A 19,987-nucleotide genomic window follows, 5' to 3' on the forward strand; every position below is an offset into this window, starting at 1 on the left:
ACGCGTGGGCCCCTTCTGAGGTTAGCTGTTACCCACTGCGACGTGCATGACCGCCGCAGCAGGTCTCCAGCTCTCTCAGGAAGGCGCTGATGCTTAATGGGGATAACTGGGCCAGAGGGAGTGTCTGTATTTCAGGTTTTGTGGAGTCTCTGTACAGGTTTCTGTAGTAGCTGCGCTAGTGTGCGTTCCTTGAAACCATCCCCCCACCGAACGTGGTACTGTGGATTTCGTGGTTATAACTGTTTCTTCTGGAGTAAGATGGAATCTTAGGGTTGTTTTAACTTCCATTTCTCTAATGGTCAGAGATTATGAACATCTTTCATCAGTTTATTTGTCATTTATACTTCTGAGAAGTGAATATGTATTTTTAAATTTTTACTTTATTTTTTGGTATCAGAAATCAAACTCAGGACCTTGCACTTGCCACACAGGCACTTGTGCCACTGAGCTGCATCTGTGGCCCATCTTTTCATTTTGGTTGCTCAAGTTTTGATTGGGTGTTTTATATTGGAGGATGCCTAATTTTTTTAAGTTTTTTCTATATTCTGGGTGTGACTCCTCTCCAAGGTGTAGGTGGTACTGAATGTTTTCTGTTTGGTAGGCTGTCTCTTCTCTGCATTGATTTCTTTAATTTGATGGAATCCTGTGTGTTGATTCTTGATGTTATTTGTTGTGCAGTTGGGATTCTGCTCAGAGAGTTCTGCCTGTGCCCTGACTTCAAGAGTTGTACCTATCTTTTCTTCCAGCAGTTTGTTGCATCTTAATACTTCCGTCTTTAATCCATTTGACTTTAGTTAGTGCACGGTGGGAAGCCAGGGTGGGGTTCAGTCTTCAGCCTGGAGCCAGCACTTTGGCCAGCACCGTTCCCCAGAGAGGTGGCCTTTCCTCTGCGTATGTTCTGGATCCCTTTGTCTAGAAACTCATTTTTAAATACAAAGACAAAAATAGGCTAAACCAAAAGGGTACAAGAAGCTATACAGTTCTACTTAAGGGGGAAAAGAATGTGGGGTGGTTGTATTAGTGTCAAATAAAGTAGTAGTTTTTAATTTTTGTTTTTTTTGAGACAGGGATCAGGCTTTTTTTTTTTTTTTTTTTTTTCTCCTTCCTCAGGTTTATTTGTGTGAAAGTACAGGAGGACACTAGTCCCCCAGATGGCAGCCCAGTGGTCATACCAGTCCTTCTGTCCTCACATCAGCAGATAGAGGCTTTTCCTGTGGAGCCTTCTTGGGGGCTGGGCACCTTTGGGAGCCTGGCCTTGGCTGGCAAGCCTGTGAGCCTTGGCAGTGCGGGCACAGATACGCTTCCCAAGCTTGGAGTGGGCGAGCTGGGCAAGTCGAGCGAGCCTGCGGTTCATTCCCTTTGGGATGATCTTGGGCTCAACGAGGGCCTTGATGGCCTCGGCGCGTGCACTCATGGCCTTGGCATTGTTTGCTTGCATCTTCTTGAAGCCCTTCTTGTTGTGCTTCTTGGCAAAACATGTTCCTAAGGAACTTGAGATTTATCCCCATCAGAGACTTGTGTCTTTGTGACCGAGGTTTCTTTGATGTCATTTCTGTGCCATTTTCGGGACTAGTTGTGTGTGGTGTGGTTCTTGGAGTTGGCCGTAACTGCACTGTAAACCACGCCTGGAACTGGAAGAAGAAAAAAACACGACTGGCTCTGAACTTGTGATTCTGCCCCAGCTTCACAAAACAGATTTTAAAAATATAAAATACTATAAAAGGTAAAGGCCACTTGATGATGCTGGAGTAAATTGACCCAGAAGACCTGATGATCGTAAGTCTTTCTGTGTATATAGCCAGATGTGGGGACGTGCCTGTAATTCTAGTACTCAGGAGGCTGAGGCAGGAAGATCACTGAGTTTGAGGCTAGTGAACTATGCAATGAGACTGTCTCAAAAAGCAAAACAAAACAAACCACAAAAAACTTCAAGAAGAAATATGAAGTCATAATTCTAAGCAAATTTCAGTACTTCTCAAAATAAAAAAATGGAGATCAGCAAGGAGGTAGAGGACTGGAAAAATACTGTTGACCAGCCTGACCTAATTGACGTTTACAAACCACCCCACAAGCAAAAATAGAGATGGGCATTCTGAGACCTCACTCCTCAAGAAGCAGAATACACATTCTTTTCAAGCAAGTGTGATGCATGCGTTTGTGAAGGGAGACCTCTTCTGGGTCCTAAATGAACCTCAGTGTGTGTAAGGGAATTGGTGTCCTACAAACCGTGTTTTCAGACGTAGTTGAAAAATCCTGAGCACATAAAAACCTAACAGACCACTACAATTTTATTGTTATTACTGAAGCATGAACCCAGGGCCTTTGCACTGAGCTGCATTCCCAACCCTTTTCAGGGTTTATTTAGAGACTGGGTCTTTTGTTACCCAGATGGGGTGAAACTCTGGATCCTCCTGTGTGCCCTACCACACCTCAGTTAAATAACAGAGTTCTAAAGAGCACATGGATCAAAGAAGAAATCAAAAGGGAAATTAGAAATATGCTGAGCAGAGTGAAAATGGAAACGCAAATTATAGAATTCGTGAGTTGCTGTTAGCAGTACTTAGAGAACGTTTATAGGGCTAAATGCTTAGAATTGAAGTTCACCCAAGAAGAAATATATACCATGAATAGCTTCTTAATTTATTTATGAAACTGAAATTGTAGTTAAAACCTTCCTACAAAGAAAACTAGCTAAGATGGCTTCACTGGTAACTTTACCAAATAAGGAGGAAATGCCAATTCCACATAACTCGTCCAGGAAATTGAGGAATAGATAAGTCTTCTCCCACTTTTCTTTTTTAAGCTGTGGTGCTCAAACTTGACAGAGGTAATACAAGAAAACTACAAATCAGTGTTTTTATCGTAGATGTAAATAACAAGAATTCTAAACATGATGAGGCAGATCTTTAATCCTAGCTACTCGGGAAGCAGAGGCAGGAGGATCTCAACATTAAAGCAACAGAGCAAGAATGGGTCAAAAACAACTGCAAAACACTGAATAAAATTGCAGCAACTTGAATCTCATGGTATGATCAAGTGGAGTTTATCTCAAGTGCACGGTTTAACATTGAAAAATCAGTTTAATTCATCATATTGACTGGAAAGAAAAACACTAAGAGGACCCCTCTCCCCTCTCTCAGTCCTGGGGATTACGCCAGGTCTTGAGCACGGCAGGCCAGTGCTCTAGCACTAAGCTGCATCCTCCTCCCTTTGGAGGGTTTTTATTTTGAGGCAGGGTGTCTGTAAGTTGCTAAGGGTGGCCTCAGCCTTTCAGTCAGCTCTTGACTCGTTCTCCCGAGTAACTGGAATTAGAGGCATGTGCTACCACACTCGTGGTTATTTCGGTAGATCAGGGAAGAACAAATGACAAAATCACCCTCTTTTCCTGATAGTTTTTATCAGCAAAGTGTGATACAAATGAACTTCTTTAATGTGGTAAGTTGCATCTAGCCCACAGCTAATGCCCAAACACCTGCGTCTAAGTGAAGTTGCCATCAGCTAATGCACAGGAAAAGCCAGGCATGATGGATGGTGCGTGGTGGTAGTTCCAGCGCTGATGGCGACGGAGGCAGAAGGGTTGTAATTTAGTAAGCACCTACAACTTAGTGGGACTGTCCCAGAATAAAAATGAAAGCGCTGAGGATGTAGCTCAGTAGTGGAGATCTCCTAGGTGGATTCCCAGTACTGCGCCACCAGACAAAATAAATACAAAAAGAAAATAATATTTTTGAGGACTTCATTTTAGTATGAGAGTAGTGAGATAGTTGTTCCATACATGTTCATAGACACTTGAATAATTGTGGATTCCTATTAGAAGAGGCCTTAATGATGCTAATTGAAGACCACTCATGGTTGTGCACACATGTAATCTCCGCGTTTAGGAGACTGAAGCAGGAGAATCTCGAGTTTGAAGCCAGTTTGAGCTACGTGGCAATACCCCATCTCAAAAATGAGGACTAATTTAAATTGTTGTCTTTTTTATAGGTCAGTATGGAAACCCTCTAAACAAATATATTAGACATTATGAAGGATTATCTTATAATGTGGACTCCCTACACCAAAAACACCAGCGTGCCAAAAGAGCAGTCTCGCACGAGGACCAGTTTTTACGTCTCGATTTCCATGCACTCGGAAGGTGAGTAGAGTGGCTGCAGATGCTCCCTGGAGCCTGGGCTGCAGGAGAAACTTGCACTCATTTTGTTCTTTTCAGTGGAACTGTCCCCATTTGGAAATTGAGCCTTCACTAGAATGTGGGGCACACATTTAAATTGTTTTTTAACAAACAGATTGCCCAGTTACGTTTTTAAGGAAACAGGCACATCTCAGTGTTTTTGAACGTGGTTGAGAGCTTACTAGGTCTTTAGAGAAGAGCGTTCATAGCTTCCCACCCTGTTTCTGTTCCGGGTCAGTGCGTGTCTTCTGGTGCCTGCAGAAAGGTGGATTGGGGGTAGGGGAGATGGCTCAGTAGAATAAGCGCTTCCCTGGCAAGCCCAAGGGCCTGAGTTCAATCCCTGGTTCTGCCAAAAACAAAACAAACAAACAAAAAAACAAAAAAGAAAGGTGGCTCGTTGTGTGCTGCTGAGGAAGTCCCTTCGCCTCTCACTGAGTCAGTTTTGCCTGCTCTAACATAACCACCCCTGGTAGGCAGTTGCCGGCGTGCTGCATTCAGGTCCGCAGCCGAGCAAGCGCGCGCGGGTCACAGAAAGGAGAGCTGGGCAGCCGTGGGCGTTGTGTGCCTCTGTGCTTCGCCTGCATTTTCTTGTTAACCTTTCAGCACCCAGACAAAGCAAATCTCTCTGTGTCTGAGGAAGCTGAAGTCCAGAGACATAAATAACTCATATAACACAGATTGGAACAGAACCTGACTGACTTGAAACCCTGCATTTTATTTTATGTTTTGTCTACCTAGGGCACTCATCTGTAAAATCTTTGTGGTCTTTGATACCTTTTTTTTTTCTTGCTTCTGTAATTGTTAGGTTGGTTCCTTCTGAGCTGGGTGTGGTGATGTACATCTGTAATTCCAGCAGCGCAGGAGGCTGAGGAAAGAGGACCCCACCTACTCTGGGCAATTTAATGACTTAGGGGAACCTTCAAAATAAAAAATAAGAGAAGGTCTGGAGATGCAGATCTGTGTGAAGGCCCTGTGTTCAGTCCTTAATATGGAAAACAAAAGAAACGACCCAGAGCTGTTGTGTATTCTGTCTCTGCTGGTGTCCCCTGTATCGAGGTCTCCATGTTTATTCACTTCCCAGTAATTTTCTTAGCTTCTGCTCTTTACAATTAAAACTGTCCTCCACACTGCTGCAAGGCAGCTCTTCTCTACAAGCTTTTTTTAGTCTTTTGATGGCTTTTTTTGGGGGGGGAGGGGGTGCTGGCTCAGGATGCCTTCAGGGCAGGTCTGGTAAGGCATGAGGATTTGGGGATCGAACCTCAGCAGCCTGAGCCTGACTGCTTTGTGTAAGCAGTCACTTAAACAACTGAGCTAATGGACAGGCCCCCTTTTTATTCTTTTGAGGCAGGGTCTTGTGTAGTTGAGACTGGCCTTGAACACTTAGCAGTCCTTCTACCTCAGCCTCCTGAGTATCTGACTGTAGGTATGCTCCATCTTGCCTGGTGCTTCCTGTTAAGGCAAAGTTTATTTTGTAGTACTGAGGCTCAAACCTTGGGCCTTTTGAATGCTAGGCACATTTTTTTGCCACTGAGCTATACCCCCGCCTCTTAGCAGGTCTTAATCTCTAAATAGTTGGTCAGTTTATTGTGTGATGAGATGCAGGGTCTTTACATTGATTAGAAAATTTGTTTTCTTTAAGTCCTTATGTTTCTGGGAGGCTCCTTCTAAACATGGCTTATCAGTGAATGTTACAGGGTTTTGGGTTGCTTTGTTCTCTTCCAGAGTTGGATTCCAGGTTCTTCTTGTCTCAGACAGACAACTGAGGGAAAGGAATAAAATAACTTTGACATGGCTTATTTGAAAACACAGACGTGAAGAGTGAGGAAGAGACTGCCTCTACAGAGTGAGCTTGGGTTGAAAAGACAAGACCCAGCTTAGCGGAGGCAGGGCAGGCTGTTGTGAGGGGAGCTGTGTGGCCAGCTCTTCCCGGTGTCGTGTCCTTTCTTGCTGTGCACATCTGGAGGAGGCCGGGGTCCTGAGAGGCGGTGCTGGGGCCCCATGCCTCAGGCTGATGGCCCCTGCTCCTTGGGATGTTACGCTTTCGAGATCACCACCTACTTCTCTAGTCTGACTCTCCTGTTTTAATTCTGTTCATGTAGAGATACGTTACATACCAAACAGTGGCTATATTCACTTAGCCTTTTCTTGGGATAGTACTGGGGGTTGAGCGCATGTCCTCAAGTGTGCTGGACAGTTGCTGTCATTGAACTGTACCCTACTTATTTTTAATTTTGAGATAGGGTTTCACTAAGTTGCACACACTGACTTCAGTTTGCCTTCCTCCTGTCTCATCCTCCCGAGAAGCTGGGATTACAGGCATTTAATCCCTGTGCTTAAATACTAGTAAGTTCCGTGTTGTAGCCTGCTGAACCAGCTTGTGTCCTTTCTTGTAACTGTACTGTCATTTCATTAGGACTTTTGTGTATGTGATCTTTGTAAAATGCAATTTTAATATTAAGTCTTGGTTCTGTATAATATGTTGGTGTATTTTTGTGAGTTTTATGGAAGTGTCTTGGATTTTATGTCATTTCATGAGTTGGGTAGAAGAAACCTTTCACTAGGCAAATTAGCAAATTTTCAGAAGCACAAGTAAAAATCCAGGAAACACAGACCAGTGCGTGCTGTATAGTTTCAGTTTTGTAAAATGCTAGTGTTGTGGATGTAGAAGAACAGAAATTTGAAAGCTAATGTTGGTAATTAAGTTTCTCCCAACAAAATTTGAGCAAAAATTTCTGGAGAGAAGGAGCATTAATTTGCTACCTACTTGGTGTCAGGTGCAGCGTAGCACATGTGCTTAGTTTAAGTGCGTTACTCTGTCTCAGTAATGGATACTTGGGAGCTGGGATAGTGCATTCAGCCCATTCTTCTTAAAACAAATTAAAATCCTGACAAGTAGTTCTTAAAGGGGCCTGGCCATGTGAGCCAGTCCCCCGTGAGAAGTCCTCATGGCTGAGCACGGCAGCGATGCCGCAGCCCCGGGGTCCCAAGGCTCGGGGTAGACGCCAGCCTGGGCTGTGTCATGGGATTTTCTCGGTGCACAGATGAGCGAGGCCGATTTTGTGCTGAGAGCTCTGCGCTGTCCTGGTTTTGCTGCTTGCCCTTGTGGGCTGCAAGTCACCCTGGGCCAGTACAGCAGGCGTAATTAGCATGAAGCATTCGCTTTCAAAGTTTTTGAAGCAATAATCCCTTATCTGGAGGAAAAGGAAGTGAAGAAAAAAATTAAAACATGAAGTGGATTTTCCCTTTTGCTTTGAAGCAGAAATAAGAGAGTATGAAAGTGTTTTTCTGTTTGTGTCAAGCCATGCTGAGTCAGCATAATTAGATGTTTACTGCTGTAGTGTCTAGAGTTAGTGACACAGATAGTGATTGTGAGAAGTTAGGTCTAGAATTGCTACAAGTCTGGTCTGTGCAGTGAGACCCTGTAGACCATGGAGACCCTCTACTAGATACATTAAAAAAAAAAGAGAACTTAGGTTTGTGCAAGCTGTGTGTAGCAGTGCATGTTTGTAGTCGCAGTAGTGAGCTAAGCTGAGGCAGGAGAATTGCAGCTTGGAGCTGAGACCCTGTCTCAAGTAAAAAATAGAAGGGTGGAGGATGCAGTTGTGTGAACAGTCTCCACTGACAGAAAAAAAGGCCTGGAAAGCTTGTCCATTTTTTCCCCTTAACTTAAACTCTGTCTCACAGGAGCACGCTGCATGGGCATTTGGCTCTCCTGTGAAGTAAGGCCATCAGATTTCATCCTGATGCGTTTTGGTTTCTGTTTAACTAAGCTCCATGTAAGGCTGAGGTATAGAAAAGGTTTATCTTGCTACGCTTTTATGTTTTTCGTATTTTATCATACCTAAACATATCTTATAGTAACTGTTGAGTGAATGTGTCTAGTTTATTGGCTTTATTATCATTGCTCGTTTGGTTAATTTTATGAAGCATTGTGTGGAAGTATGATGTTTTAACAGTTTCCTTGATAATTACATATATAGCTCCCTTTTGAAATTATTTTTGAATACTGATTACTTGAATATTTTTGTTGGCTAAAAAGTATTTTTGATACTGGATGTAAGAATAATGTTAAGGGGGCCTGCCCCGTAGCTCAGTTCTTTTCAGTGGCTGCTTCAACAAAGCAGTCAGGCTCAGATTGCTGTGGTTCGATCCCCACAACTCAAGCCAGCCAAACATGCCCTGAAGGCATTCGGAGCAAAAACAAAACAAAACAAAACAAGAATTATGTTAAGATGTTATTTTGAGCAAATGTCTGAAACCTTTTTTTTTTTTGGTGGTACTAGGGATCAAACTCAGGACCTTGTGCTTGCCAGGCAGGCGCTTATGCCACTTTGCTATCTTCCCAGCCTTGAAATCTTAAGTCATAAGCACTTTGCACTTGTACATTCCAAAATAGTCTCTTGGGGCCAGGGAGATGGCTCAGTAGAATAAGCGCTTGCCTGACAAGCACAAGGGCCTGAGTTCAATCCCCAGTTCTGCAAAAAAAGAAAAAGACCACCAAAATGGTCTCTTATGCATTGAGTCTTAGTTATGGGATATGGGAGGAGTACTGGCATCAGGTGTGGCATGCCTTGTTAGTGCTGTTGTTGCTTTTGCATTCGTGGGGCTGGAGCGGAACTCTGCCCCTCAGCTGCATTCCAGCCCTTGCTCACATTTATTATTTATGTGTTTATCATTTTTTCTTTTTCACATTTCACAAATTGTTACTATTGTTATTGTTATTATTATTATTATTATTAATTAATTAATTTATTTATTTTTTGGCTGGCTCAGGCTGCCTTGAGGGCGGGTCTGGGGATCGAACTGCAGTATCCTAGGCCTGACTGCATTTACATAAGCAGGCACTTAAACAGCTGAGCTAACCAGCAAGCCCCCCTCAAAAAGTATTTTTTGCCTCCCATGGCACTGTCTACTTCTTTCTTCCACACTGGTTGTACAGATCAGTGGGCTTCACTTTGGCAATTTTTTTTTTTTAAAGTTATGTGTTTGGTTTGGGCTCTCACTATGCAGCTTGAACTTGTAGTGATCCTCCTTCTGTTTTCAGCCTCTTCAGTGCTGGGATTACAGGCGTGCACCATCAGGCACAGTCTTGGTGGTTGGCTTAGTGTGCCCAGGGGGTGGGGATCAAACCCTGGTCCCTGTGGTTGCCAGAACAGGCGCTTAGTGCACTGAGCAATCTCGCCACCCTGCTTTGGCAGACTTGTACTTGCAGGTAATGGTCTTCATCATTTTGTGCAGCTTTACCTTTAACCCCGCCCTTCCTCCAGCTACACATTTGGGGGATGTTGGTGTACATAACAGTGTTTACCTCTGTCCCCCTCATACCTGTCCTGACATCCCGCTGATTCACTTCCTCTTGTTTAGCAATAGTCTCTTCTACTTTCTTGTCGTCTTTAGATACTAGGGAGAATATTTGGTGTTTGTCTAAATCTGGCTTATTTCACTCAATGTGGTGCACTCCAGACCCATCCATTTTCTTGCACGTGACAGGATCTCACTCTTCCTTGTGGCTGTGTAAAACTGTGTGTACATCTGACTCTCTTTACCCACCCGCGTGTTTGTTGGTGGAGGCCTAGCCTGGGTCCAGGTCTCAGCCACTGCGCATTGTACTGTAAGAGAGCTGACCGGGTGTCCCGCAGTACGGTGACTTCAGTAGCATGCTCGGTAGGCCAAGCAGTGGCTTCAGGGCCCTTCCTCTTGGGTTCTTGGAGGCTGTGCATTTCCACTTGCAGGGTGGAAGGCTTCTTCCATCCCCACCCCTCAGCCTTCACCAGCACTTCCTGTTTAGGGTTCTTGACCATAAACTTCTTACTGGGGCAAGATGGGATCTCCTTGCGGTATTCATTTGCGTTTTCCTTTCTTCTTTTGAGAGCAGCCCATTGTCTTTGCCAGACTGGCCTCTAACTGGTGATCTTCCTGCCTCTTCCTCCCAGTAGCTGGAATTACTGATGTGTGCTACCACATCTGGCATAGGTTCTTTTTGTTTTGTTTTTAGAAACTCTCCTTTTTAAAAATTAAAGTTATATTAGTGCATGTTTGTGGTACATAGTTGACTGTGTGCAGAACACGTCTTTTCCCCTGCCTTCCTGGCGCCTCTTCCTGTCCATCTGAACAGACTGCAAACCAGTATTCACTGAGGTAGGTGGTTGATATCTGTTCGGTGGAGTGAATGAATGTGTTACTGTTATTTTTTAGCTTTATATTTGTTTGAGCTGTAGATGTTTCTGTAGTTTTAGCTTGCCATAATTCACTAAATTGGCTTTCTTAATTTACTCGGACCCTGTCTCTGTTTTGTATGCTTAAGTGTCTGTTCTGTGCGTGGCTTCCCATCGCTAGTGGAATGGTGTGAAGGACAGGCCCCCGGCCACTCCGCGGGAAGGTTGGCTCAGGTCCAGAAGGTTTGGCTTTGGCGGCAGTAGGAAAGGGTGCTGCAGAGTGGAGGAGGTGGGGAAGGGCAGAGGGGTGGCTGAAGTGTGCATAGGCAGAGGTGCGGAGACAGAAGGTGGCGTGCTCTTGGAATTGAAGGAATTCCAGTGTCTGGTGCTTCAAATGTGAGGAAGAGAGCTTTTAAGATGATTATAATTGCGTATTTATTTTTGCTTGGGGAGTTGTTTTAAATGAGGAGGTAGCAGTCTGTGTGGGCCCTGCCTATGAGAGCTCCGCTTCACTGGGTCATCATTCTTCCTCAGCCGTCCAGGCTGAGAGTGCAGCCTGTGGGAAGATAGGAAGTGGCTACCCTGAGGCTGCTCGGCCTGCACCCTAGTCCTCTGGGGTCATGGCCTGGTCAAGATGGTACTGGAGATGAGGGAGTGTTACTGGATTTGAGAGATACTTTAAAGGTAGACTCCATTGGACTTGTTGACCCACCAAGGTGGTGGAGGAGGAGGAGGCGGCTGTTTTTTGACTTGAGCACCTAGGTGGTTACTGAGATCACTTTCTGAGAGAATCACTCTAGAACGTTCACACATCTGGCTGGGTTTGTTAAGTGTATGATTATAATCCCAGCACTCAGAAGGCTGAGGCAGGAGGATTGCTGCAAGGGCAAGGGCAGCCTGGGCTTTAGTAGTGAGTTCAGATCAGTCTGAACTACGTAGTGAGACCCTTGAAAAATAAAAATTACTTTCATAATCTGCATCATGACAGTTATTAAATTCAGTTTATTCAAACTAACATTGGACAGCGTCTTTGAGATGCGAGTGTATGCCGCCAATTTTTCTTCCTCCATGGACGCATTCTATTAGATCTGAGCCCACTTACGCTCTGAAAGCGTCCCTTTCAGGCTCACCTCTCTTCAGGAGGACTGCATCTCCCTTACCACCTGGGGCAGCATCGGCAATGTCCCCGGCAGTGGACTGTGCTTGCTGTGGTGGAAGGGCTGTAGGCTGGCTCCTTGAAAACTCGCTCAGGTTCAGATTCCGGTTGTCTCTGTGTGGTCGAAGTGTGGTTGCCCTTGTCCCAGATCTGTGAATTAGGGTTTTTAATGATTTTATGCATATGATTGACATTGACATTTGAATAATTGAAGTGCCCCTCTATCTGTAAATTCTGTGTTTCACTGTTTGATGTATAGTAGTTGGTTGCCAGTTTAATTAGATAGTTACATGAGGCTGGAAAATATTCATAGAAATTTTTTTCATCTTCATTTGATAAATTTTAGCTGTAATCGTGTATGACATATGTCATCCTGTGTTCTTTTTTTTTAATTAAAAAAAATTTTTTTTTAAACCAGGGATCAAACTCAGGACCTTGCGCTTTCCAGTCAAGCACTTTTTCCACTGAGCTATCTCCCTGGCCCTTCATGCTGTGTTCTGAGTCATGCAACATGCTATGAAGGCAACGTCCCCCTCCTCCATTCTATGAGGAGGATTGGCACAGTTCTGTTTGTCCTACCTAGGAGAAAGTTAGGGACTTTAGCTCAAGTTACAGTTTCGCTTTCATTTTCCTTGGTAGCTCATTCCCCTCTCTTTTTTTTTTGGTGTCAGGATGGAACTCAGGATTTTGCGCTAGTCAGGCAGGTGATTCTTCCCTAGCCCGGTAGCTCATTGCTTTATGTATTTCTGCTTCCTTGAGGTAGCTTACCTGTCTCAGGGCCTAATGCTGTAGAGCCTGCCTGGGCACAGTGGTGCAGGCCTGTGATTCTAGCACTTGTGAGACTGAGGCAGGAGGATCCAAGTCTAGCCCAACCTAGCAAATTTTGAGACCCTGTCTCAAAATAAAAGATAGAAAGGGCCAGTGATGCAGCTTATTGGTAGAGTGCTTGCCTAGCACATGCAAGACCGAGTTCAGTCTCTAAAAGCATAAAAGACAAAGAAACTAACAGAAAAACAAGACTGAAGCCCTAGAATTTCTGTGGGACAAGCTTCAGGCATAGCTCAGTGCTGTGACTATGGGCTGACCTTTCTCTGCTCTCTGTATGTTGTTTTAAAAGAACACTGGATTTCTGTGAGATAATTTGAAGTAGGTCTGTGCCGTTGACAGTGCTGAAAATAAACTTGCTAATTGACTTAGTAATTATTGTTGTTTGGGTATTTTTGAGATAGGGTCTCACTGTGCAGTTTAGGCTGGCCTTCAGCTCATTTTATAGCCAGGCTGGGCTTGAACTTGCAATGATCCTCCTGCCTCAGCCTCCCAAGGGTTGGGATTATAGATTTGCGCCACTGTGCCTGGCTCAACTTAGTAATATTTGATGCTAACATTGGCTGCTCTCCCCCCTGCCTTTTACTTAATTTTTGAGACAGGGTCTCACTGTGCAGTTTGGGCTGGCCTTGTGCTCACTTTTGTAGCCTAGGCTGGCCTCGAACTCACAGTGATACTCCTGTCTCAACTTGCCGAGTGCTGGGATTACAGGCCTGGGACACCATGCCTGGTTCCAGGCCAGCATACCTGGGCATCTGGACTGACAAGGCACACCTGGGGATCTGGGGCCAACACATCATGTGGGGCTAGGGATCCAGCTCGACCTTGTGTTTGTCAGGCAGGCACTTAAGCCGCTGAGCTATCTTTCTGGCCTTGCTTTTCTTAATTTATAGAGACACTCTCAAGTGACTTCAAAGAAGGTGAAGTTCAGAGGAAATGCCTTCTGGAGGTGTCAGTGAGTGTAGTCACTCTTAGTAATCACTAACCCAGTCCACGCTCTCGCCTATTCCACTCTCGTAAGATAGGGCTGCTATCAGTACAGCCTGGTGTGCGTTACTGCCCTAGACCTAGAAGCGAGCTCTGCCCTCCCCTCCTCTGTGCTGCCCAGATACTTTATTAGTTCAGCCCTTTGGTCCTTTGGCATGGACCTTGTATCTGCTGCTGAGTTCTTCAGGTCATCAGAACTGTACCATAGTTGTTAAATTCTCCCAGGACAAGGCAGTGTCCCTTTACTCTGTTCTAACCTCAGGAAAGGTTCTGCTTTATATGAAGATATGAAGGTACACGACCTTGCAGAAAGCTCACGGAATCACATCCTAGCATTTATTTGGTTGCTTTGCGCCAGAAGTGTGTTCCAGTGCCTATCATTGGTCTGGGTTGGGTGTAGCGCTTTTCTAAGGCTTGGGAATGGAAACCAGGTGTTCCCACCAAGCACAGTTAGATACTCAGGGTAGGGCCTGGGGCGTCAGCATCCCTTGGTGTAGTTATTCAGATTGCTGTCAGCTGTTGATTGCAGTTGTGTGCCACCGGGCCCAGTCTGACCATTTTCCTTCTGTCTTGGAGAATTTGGTTTTCTAGGTGCTGTGTGAATGGTGTCCAGGCATATTTATGAGTGGCTTGTGTCACTCACCACAGTGCCTTGACTTACTGACTTGTGCCTGTCTTATTTCAGTCAACCATATGTTTTCAAAGTCCATCCATGGTATAGCCTGTTTTTGAATTTTGTTATTTTTAAGACTGAATAACATTAATTATATATATTATTATTTTTGTACTGGAAATTGAACTCAGGACCTTGTGCTTGCCAGGTAGTTACTGTGCCACTGAGCTGTATCCTGGCTCTGAATAATGTTCTGTTGTATGTAGTTTTATTTTTTTTTCCCCTAGTGCTGGGCACTGAACTTGGAGCCTCAGCAATGAATTACATCCTCAGCTCCATCCCATTCTTTCCCCTTTATTTTCTGAGAGAGGGTCTTGTTAGGCTGCCTAGGCTGACTCAAACTTGGCAATCCTCCTGCCTCAGTGTAGCAGTAGCTGGGCTCATAGGCACGTACCACCACACCCAACTGGAGGCAGTACATTCCCTGCAGGTTTTCTGACCTTTGGCCTAAGAATTTAAACAAGCCAAGAATCAAATTCTACTTTGGGGTAGTTTTCTCTTGGGGTATTACTCAGAAACTAGAAAGGTAATATATTATTTGTGCTGTCAGCTACTTTTCATTACGATTATTATTTCATAATACATTATGCAAAAGGAATATTGTAGAGAATTTGTATCTTCTAAAATAAAAAGATATGAACTATCAAACAGATGGTAGTAGAAATAAAATTGGAAAATGGGATGGAGTCCAATGGCTTAGTTAAATTATATCCAGTCTCCTGATTATTCATTTATAGATTATTTCATAGATCATAAAAGACTTGACTTAACTGTGAAACCTTCTTTTCCTCTCCTTTTGAGATAGTGTCTTGCCCTGCAGGTCAGGCTGGCCTTGCGGTCACCTTGTAGCCCAGGCGCGCCTAGAACTCGCAGGGATCCTCCTTCTGTGTCCACCTCCCAGACCTGGGACTGCAGGTGTGTCCTGCCATACTGGGCTCCTGAGAATTGTGTCGTGAGTGGGGGCTGATACCGCTCAGCTGCCTTCCTGCACCTATTGAGATGGACATGTGGCTTTTCTTCCCTCCGGATGTGGGGGGTCCTAGGGATAAATTCAGAGCTTGAACCTGCCTCTCATTCCTGGGATGAGCGACCTGTTGAGGATCCGCTTCCCCCGCCCTTCTCTCTCCTCGTAGCATCCGTTTCCCGCGGTGCCCGGGTGCTCCTTTCCTGTCACGTTTCTTCAGCACAGCATCAGCGGACCACAACATTGCTCGTTTGGTGCTTTTTGTTTTCCTTTCTGACCGTTGGACTCAAGGCCTTGGGTGTGCTAGGCAAGCCCTCCACCCCAAGCTATATTCTCAGCCCTTACTGAATTTTAAAATCTTTTTATTTTACCCTTACTTGGTATGTTTGTTTATTTTTGCAGCTCTGGGGATGGAGCCCAGGGATTTTTCATAAAGCTACACCTACAGTTTTTTCTTTTGAAGACAGGGTCTAAGTTGCGATGTTGACTGGGCTGGGCTGGGCTTGAGCTTGGCAAGCTTCCTGGGAAGACAGAGCGTGCCAAGATCATGTGCGTGCGCACGGGCCTGGCCCGCGTTTTGACTGGACATCTGGTACTGTGTGGTTTTGTTTTATTTTTGTAGTACTGGGGATTGAACTCAGGGGCTTGCATATGCTAGATAGGTGCTTTGTTATCTGAGCTGTCTCCTCGGTCCTTTCTAATTATTTTTGTTTTGAGAATCTTGCTGAGTGGTCCAGGCTGGCCTTAAGTTTGAGATCCTCCTGCTTCAGACTCATTATTTGGAATTACAAGTGTGCATCCATACACCCAATAAGTTTTGACATTTTTAAATTTTATTTTGGTGGAACTGGGAATTGAACTCAGGCCCTTGCACTTGCCAGGCAAGTGCTTATTCTACTGAGCCATCTCCCCGGCCCCTGACATTTTGATTAGTTTACTTTTTTGTGTCTGAATTTTTATGAAAACTTTGTGTAAGCATAATTATAAGATGGACATGCTGGTCTGTGCCTATAATTCCAGCACTGTGGGCATCTGATGCAGGGGAAGTATAGGCTGGTGCACAGCGGAGGCAAGTTAGCGTGTAGTGAGACCCTGTCAAAAGAAAGAAAGGACAACAAGGGCTGGAGATGTGGCTCAGCAGCATAGCACTTACCAGAGTTAGATTCCGAGAGTGTACACCCCCACAAAAGCAATATGCCAGGAATGTAAATTTAGTACAAAGCCTTGAGGTCAGTCAATATTTCGAAAAATCAACTTAATATAACTTTTTAAATTTATTTATTTATTTTTGTATTTTAGGGAAGGGTCTGCAGGGTCTTCAAGGTCTCACTAGATGGACTCACGGTGATCTGCCTGCTTACAGCCTCCCAAGAGCTGAGATTACAGGGGTGTGCCACCACGCCCAGTCTCAGTTGCCATCTCAGTGTGCCCTGGAGGTGGGGCTGGCAGGGCAGGCCCAGGGATCGAATTCCAGGCCCCTGTGCCTCCTTGCAGGTGGTTTAATCCACTGAGCTATTTGGCCAGCCCCAAAAGTTGAGAAGGATTTTTTTTTTGGCTGGTTCAGGCTGCCTTAAGAGCAGGTCTGGTAAGGCATGTGGAGCTGCGGATTGAACTTCAGTCCCGTGGGCCTATTTGTATGAGCATGTGCTTAAACAACTGAGCTAACCGGCAGGCCCCCCTTAATATAACTTAAAAGAACTGTGGTTTTTTTTTTTTTTTTTTTGGCAGAACTAGGGACTGAACTCAGGCCCTTGCACTTTGTCAGGCAAGCACTTACTCTAATTAGCCATCTCCCCGGCCCAAAGAGCTTTGATTTCAGGACATTTCATCACTTTTTTCAGCTTTGTGAAACACAGTTGAATGGACACGCCGCAGTGTTCTCTACCTAGCCCAGCTGTTCCCAGCTACTCTTATGTGTTGAGCTGAGTACTCCTTGGAGGGTATTTCTCTGGTTCCCTAGAAACCACCTGCCTGCTCCACAGTTGAGTTCTGCTCAGTGAGAACTGGTGGGGTCAGTGCAGACCTGCGTGTGAAGGCTCCCAGCTTCAGCACCAGTTGGGGCTGCCCTGTGTGTGTCTCTTAACCACTGGCTCCAGCTGGGGATTCCTAGCTGTCCTTGGCTGGTGAATTCGCTAGGATGGCGTGCAGAGCTCAGAGCAGTATACTAATGCCAGGTTCCAAAGGACACACCCAGAGAACAGCTCGGTGCACAAGAAGCGAAGGACAAGCCATGGGGGAGGACCACATCTCCCTCCTCCCCAGTCAACCAGATTCCATCCTTGAAGGGTCTCTACTGGGCTTTTTTGTTGTTGTTTTTTTCCCCCTGAGACAGGGTCTCACTGTGTATTTCAGGCTGGGTTTGAACTCTGGAGGCTGGCTGGCTTCTAACTCATAGTGATCTTCCAGCCTTAGCTTCACCAGTGCTGGGATTACGGTCATGTGATACCACCCCTGGCTAGGAGTCTGTAGGGTTTAATCTGCACTGTGCCCCATCTTAGGGCCGGGATGGAAAGTGCAGCCCTCTAGTTGTTGGCCTTTCTGATAGACAGCCCTATCCTGAGGTTATGGTGTCCTTCCCTCAGTCACCTTAGCAGCTGATCAGGTGGACTGAAGCAGAGCCAGGGAACAGGCAAGGAACCGCCTGTCTGTCGCTCAGGTGCCTCTTTAGAGCCGCGGGGCTGGTAACTGTGGACAAAGGCCACTGTGTTGCTTATTGTATCACAGACTTCATGAAGAACTAAAAGTGAAATAGCAGTACTGAAGACTTTCTGCATTTGTAAATTTGATTGTTTTTACCACTTTTTCTTCTACAGAGATTGTCTTCATTAGTGTTACAAATATGTATGCCTTCATATTACACAAATGTGCATAGCAACTATGCATTTACTTACACCACTCTACTCTAAATTGATATGAAGTGTTCTATTTATGTTATTTGTTTTCTTTGCAACGAGTCTTGCTGAGTAGCCTAGGCTGGCCTTGGATGTCATAAGTAGCCCAAGCTAGCCTCAGACTTGCAGTCCTTGTATCAGTCTTCTGTGGACTGTGCTTAAAGGTTTGTGCTCTCATGCTCATTTGCATAAACTGTTTAAAACATTTTTTTTTTTTAAACATTTCTTACAGTACTCTCGGGAACACATTTATAAGAAAAAATAGTTCAGCATAATACTTCTGTTGTATCTGTCATAAAGCTTTTTCAGAAATTCTGTTACGTGTAGACCCTTGTAGTATTTATAGAGGACATAATATACTTTTAAGAATTTAGTTAGTGAGTTTTAAGGTTAAGATTTTATTTCAAGTGTGATTTAAAACCCGGTGTTTTTGTCATGTCTTAAAGAGTGACTAATGTCTGGTAAGTCACTTCAGCATTTTGGTCTTTTTTCCTTATACAGAACAGTTAGAGGGCTGGCCAGATAGCTCAGCAGATTAAAGCGCCTGCTCAGGCACCCAGGCCCTTAGGTTTGATACCCCCCATGCCGTGCTGGCCCTGAGGCTGGGCGTGGTGGCACGCGCTCGTAATCTCAGCGCTTGGGAGGCTGAAAACAGGAGGAGCACTCCAAGTGCAGTCAGTGCAGCGCGGCTCTGGAGGCTCTGGGCTAAATATATTAAAAAAATGAGGGTGGTCATGATTTCACACACTATCCTGTTTTTTGTTTGTTTGAGGTTCCAATATCAAATTAAAGAAGGTCCAAATACAATTTGCGAGAATTAAGAGCCCCAGAGTGAGGGAAAGAAGCTTGTGTGTTGTATATATGTGTATGTTTGTCTGCGTAAAAGGAGGAGTGTGCACACTTGCCCTTCTGAGAAGAGATGTTAAATATCTGAACAGATGTCCCTTTTCTGTATCTTCTTTTTGTTGTTGTGGCCATGAATTGAAATCAGGACCTCTTGCTTGCCAGCAGGTGCTTGCGCCGCTAAGCTATATCCCCGGCCCGTTTTCCTGTATAGTTCTAAGGAGTTACAGAAAGTAGAGAAAATAGTACAACTGTAGGATTACCAGAAAGAAAGTCAGGTAGTAGTGAGTGGTACCAGTTGGGTGAGGAAACTTGTTTTTATCTCCAAGTACTTTAGTTACTGTGTGAATAATTTTGTTTTCTGTATATGAGCCAACCTGTAGGTACTTACTTTAATATCTATCCTAGGTTGTTACTGTTTTATTGTGTGTAATTGAGAATTGGCCATAGCCACTAGTTTGTTTCTAGAGCAGATTTTTTTTTTAGAGTGGAGTTCTTATAATAAAATTAGTGTTAGTTTTATATTTTTGATTTTAAATACGTGGAATTGAACTCACGCTTGCCAAGCAGGTGCCGCACTGCTGAGCTATGTCCGCGGCCCAGTATTATATAACGGTGAGGTTTATTTTTGGAGGCTTCTGTGTATTACTATGTCTTAATTTCAGTCCCAATGTGCATTCCTTCCTTTGTCTTCACTCCCGATTAACCCTGGTCTGCTGCTCTGCTCTGCTGTGGTCTGCTCTCCTCTTTATTTCTGTCTTTCTTTCTTTTGTATTTTTGATGTTTTCAGGTAAGAGAAACATTTAACTTTCTGAGTCTAGTGAATTTCACTTACTATGATAGTTTTTAGTTCTGTCCATTTTTCTGCACATGCCATGATTTTTCTTTTTTATTCATTTCTTGGTGGGCATCTGGGCTGTGGCCGTGGGTCAGCTGTTATGACTGCGGTGTTGTAAGCATTGGTGTGCAGGCGGCACTGTAGTATGCGTACTCAGTTCATTTGTCCGCAGTTTTATTGGCTTCATTATTTTATTTGTGTTTTACAGTTCTTTATCTATTCGAGATACTAATCCTCTATAGCAGTCCCCATTTAGTGGGCTGTCACTTCACTCTTGTTTCTTAATTTTTAAAAAATTTGTTTATTTGATACAGGGTCTCAAAGTTCAGATTTGTAGTGGTCCACCTGTCTCAGCCTCCCCAGTGCTAGGAGCGTGCCCACCGGTTTTTCACTCTTGTTTCTTACATTGTGCGGAAGCGCTTTAATTTGATGCCCAATTGTTTTTTGTTTTTAGATGAGCGATACATCGTTTTTATTGTAAGTT

At 44.5% G+C, this 19,987-nt stretch overlaps 1 protein-coding gene across 1 annotated transcript in view; it reads left to right on the forward strand.

Annotated features, from left to right (window-relative positions):
- Nucleotides 1-19,987, forward strand: part of Adam10 (ADAM metallopeptidase domain 10) — a 141,879-nt gene that overhangs the window by 32,117 nt on the left and 89,775 nt on the right. Inside the window, exon 2 of the mRNA XM_023712550.1 lies at nucleotides 3,985-4,135. Within this exon, the coding sequence (XP_023568318.1) occupies nucleotides 3,985-4,135 (151 nt within the window). The remainder of the gene's footprint in view (nucleotides 1-3,984; nucleotides 4,136-19,987) is intronic.

This window comes from Octodon degus, unplaced genomic scaffold (assembly GCF_000260255.1).
Source record: "Octodon degus isolate 3935 unplaced genomic scaffold, OctDeg1.0 scaffold00026, whole genome shotgun sequence".
NCBI lineage: Eukaryota > Metazoa > Chordata > Mammalia > Rodentia > Octodontidae > Octodon > Octodon degus.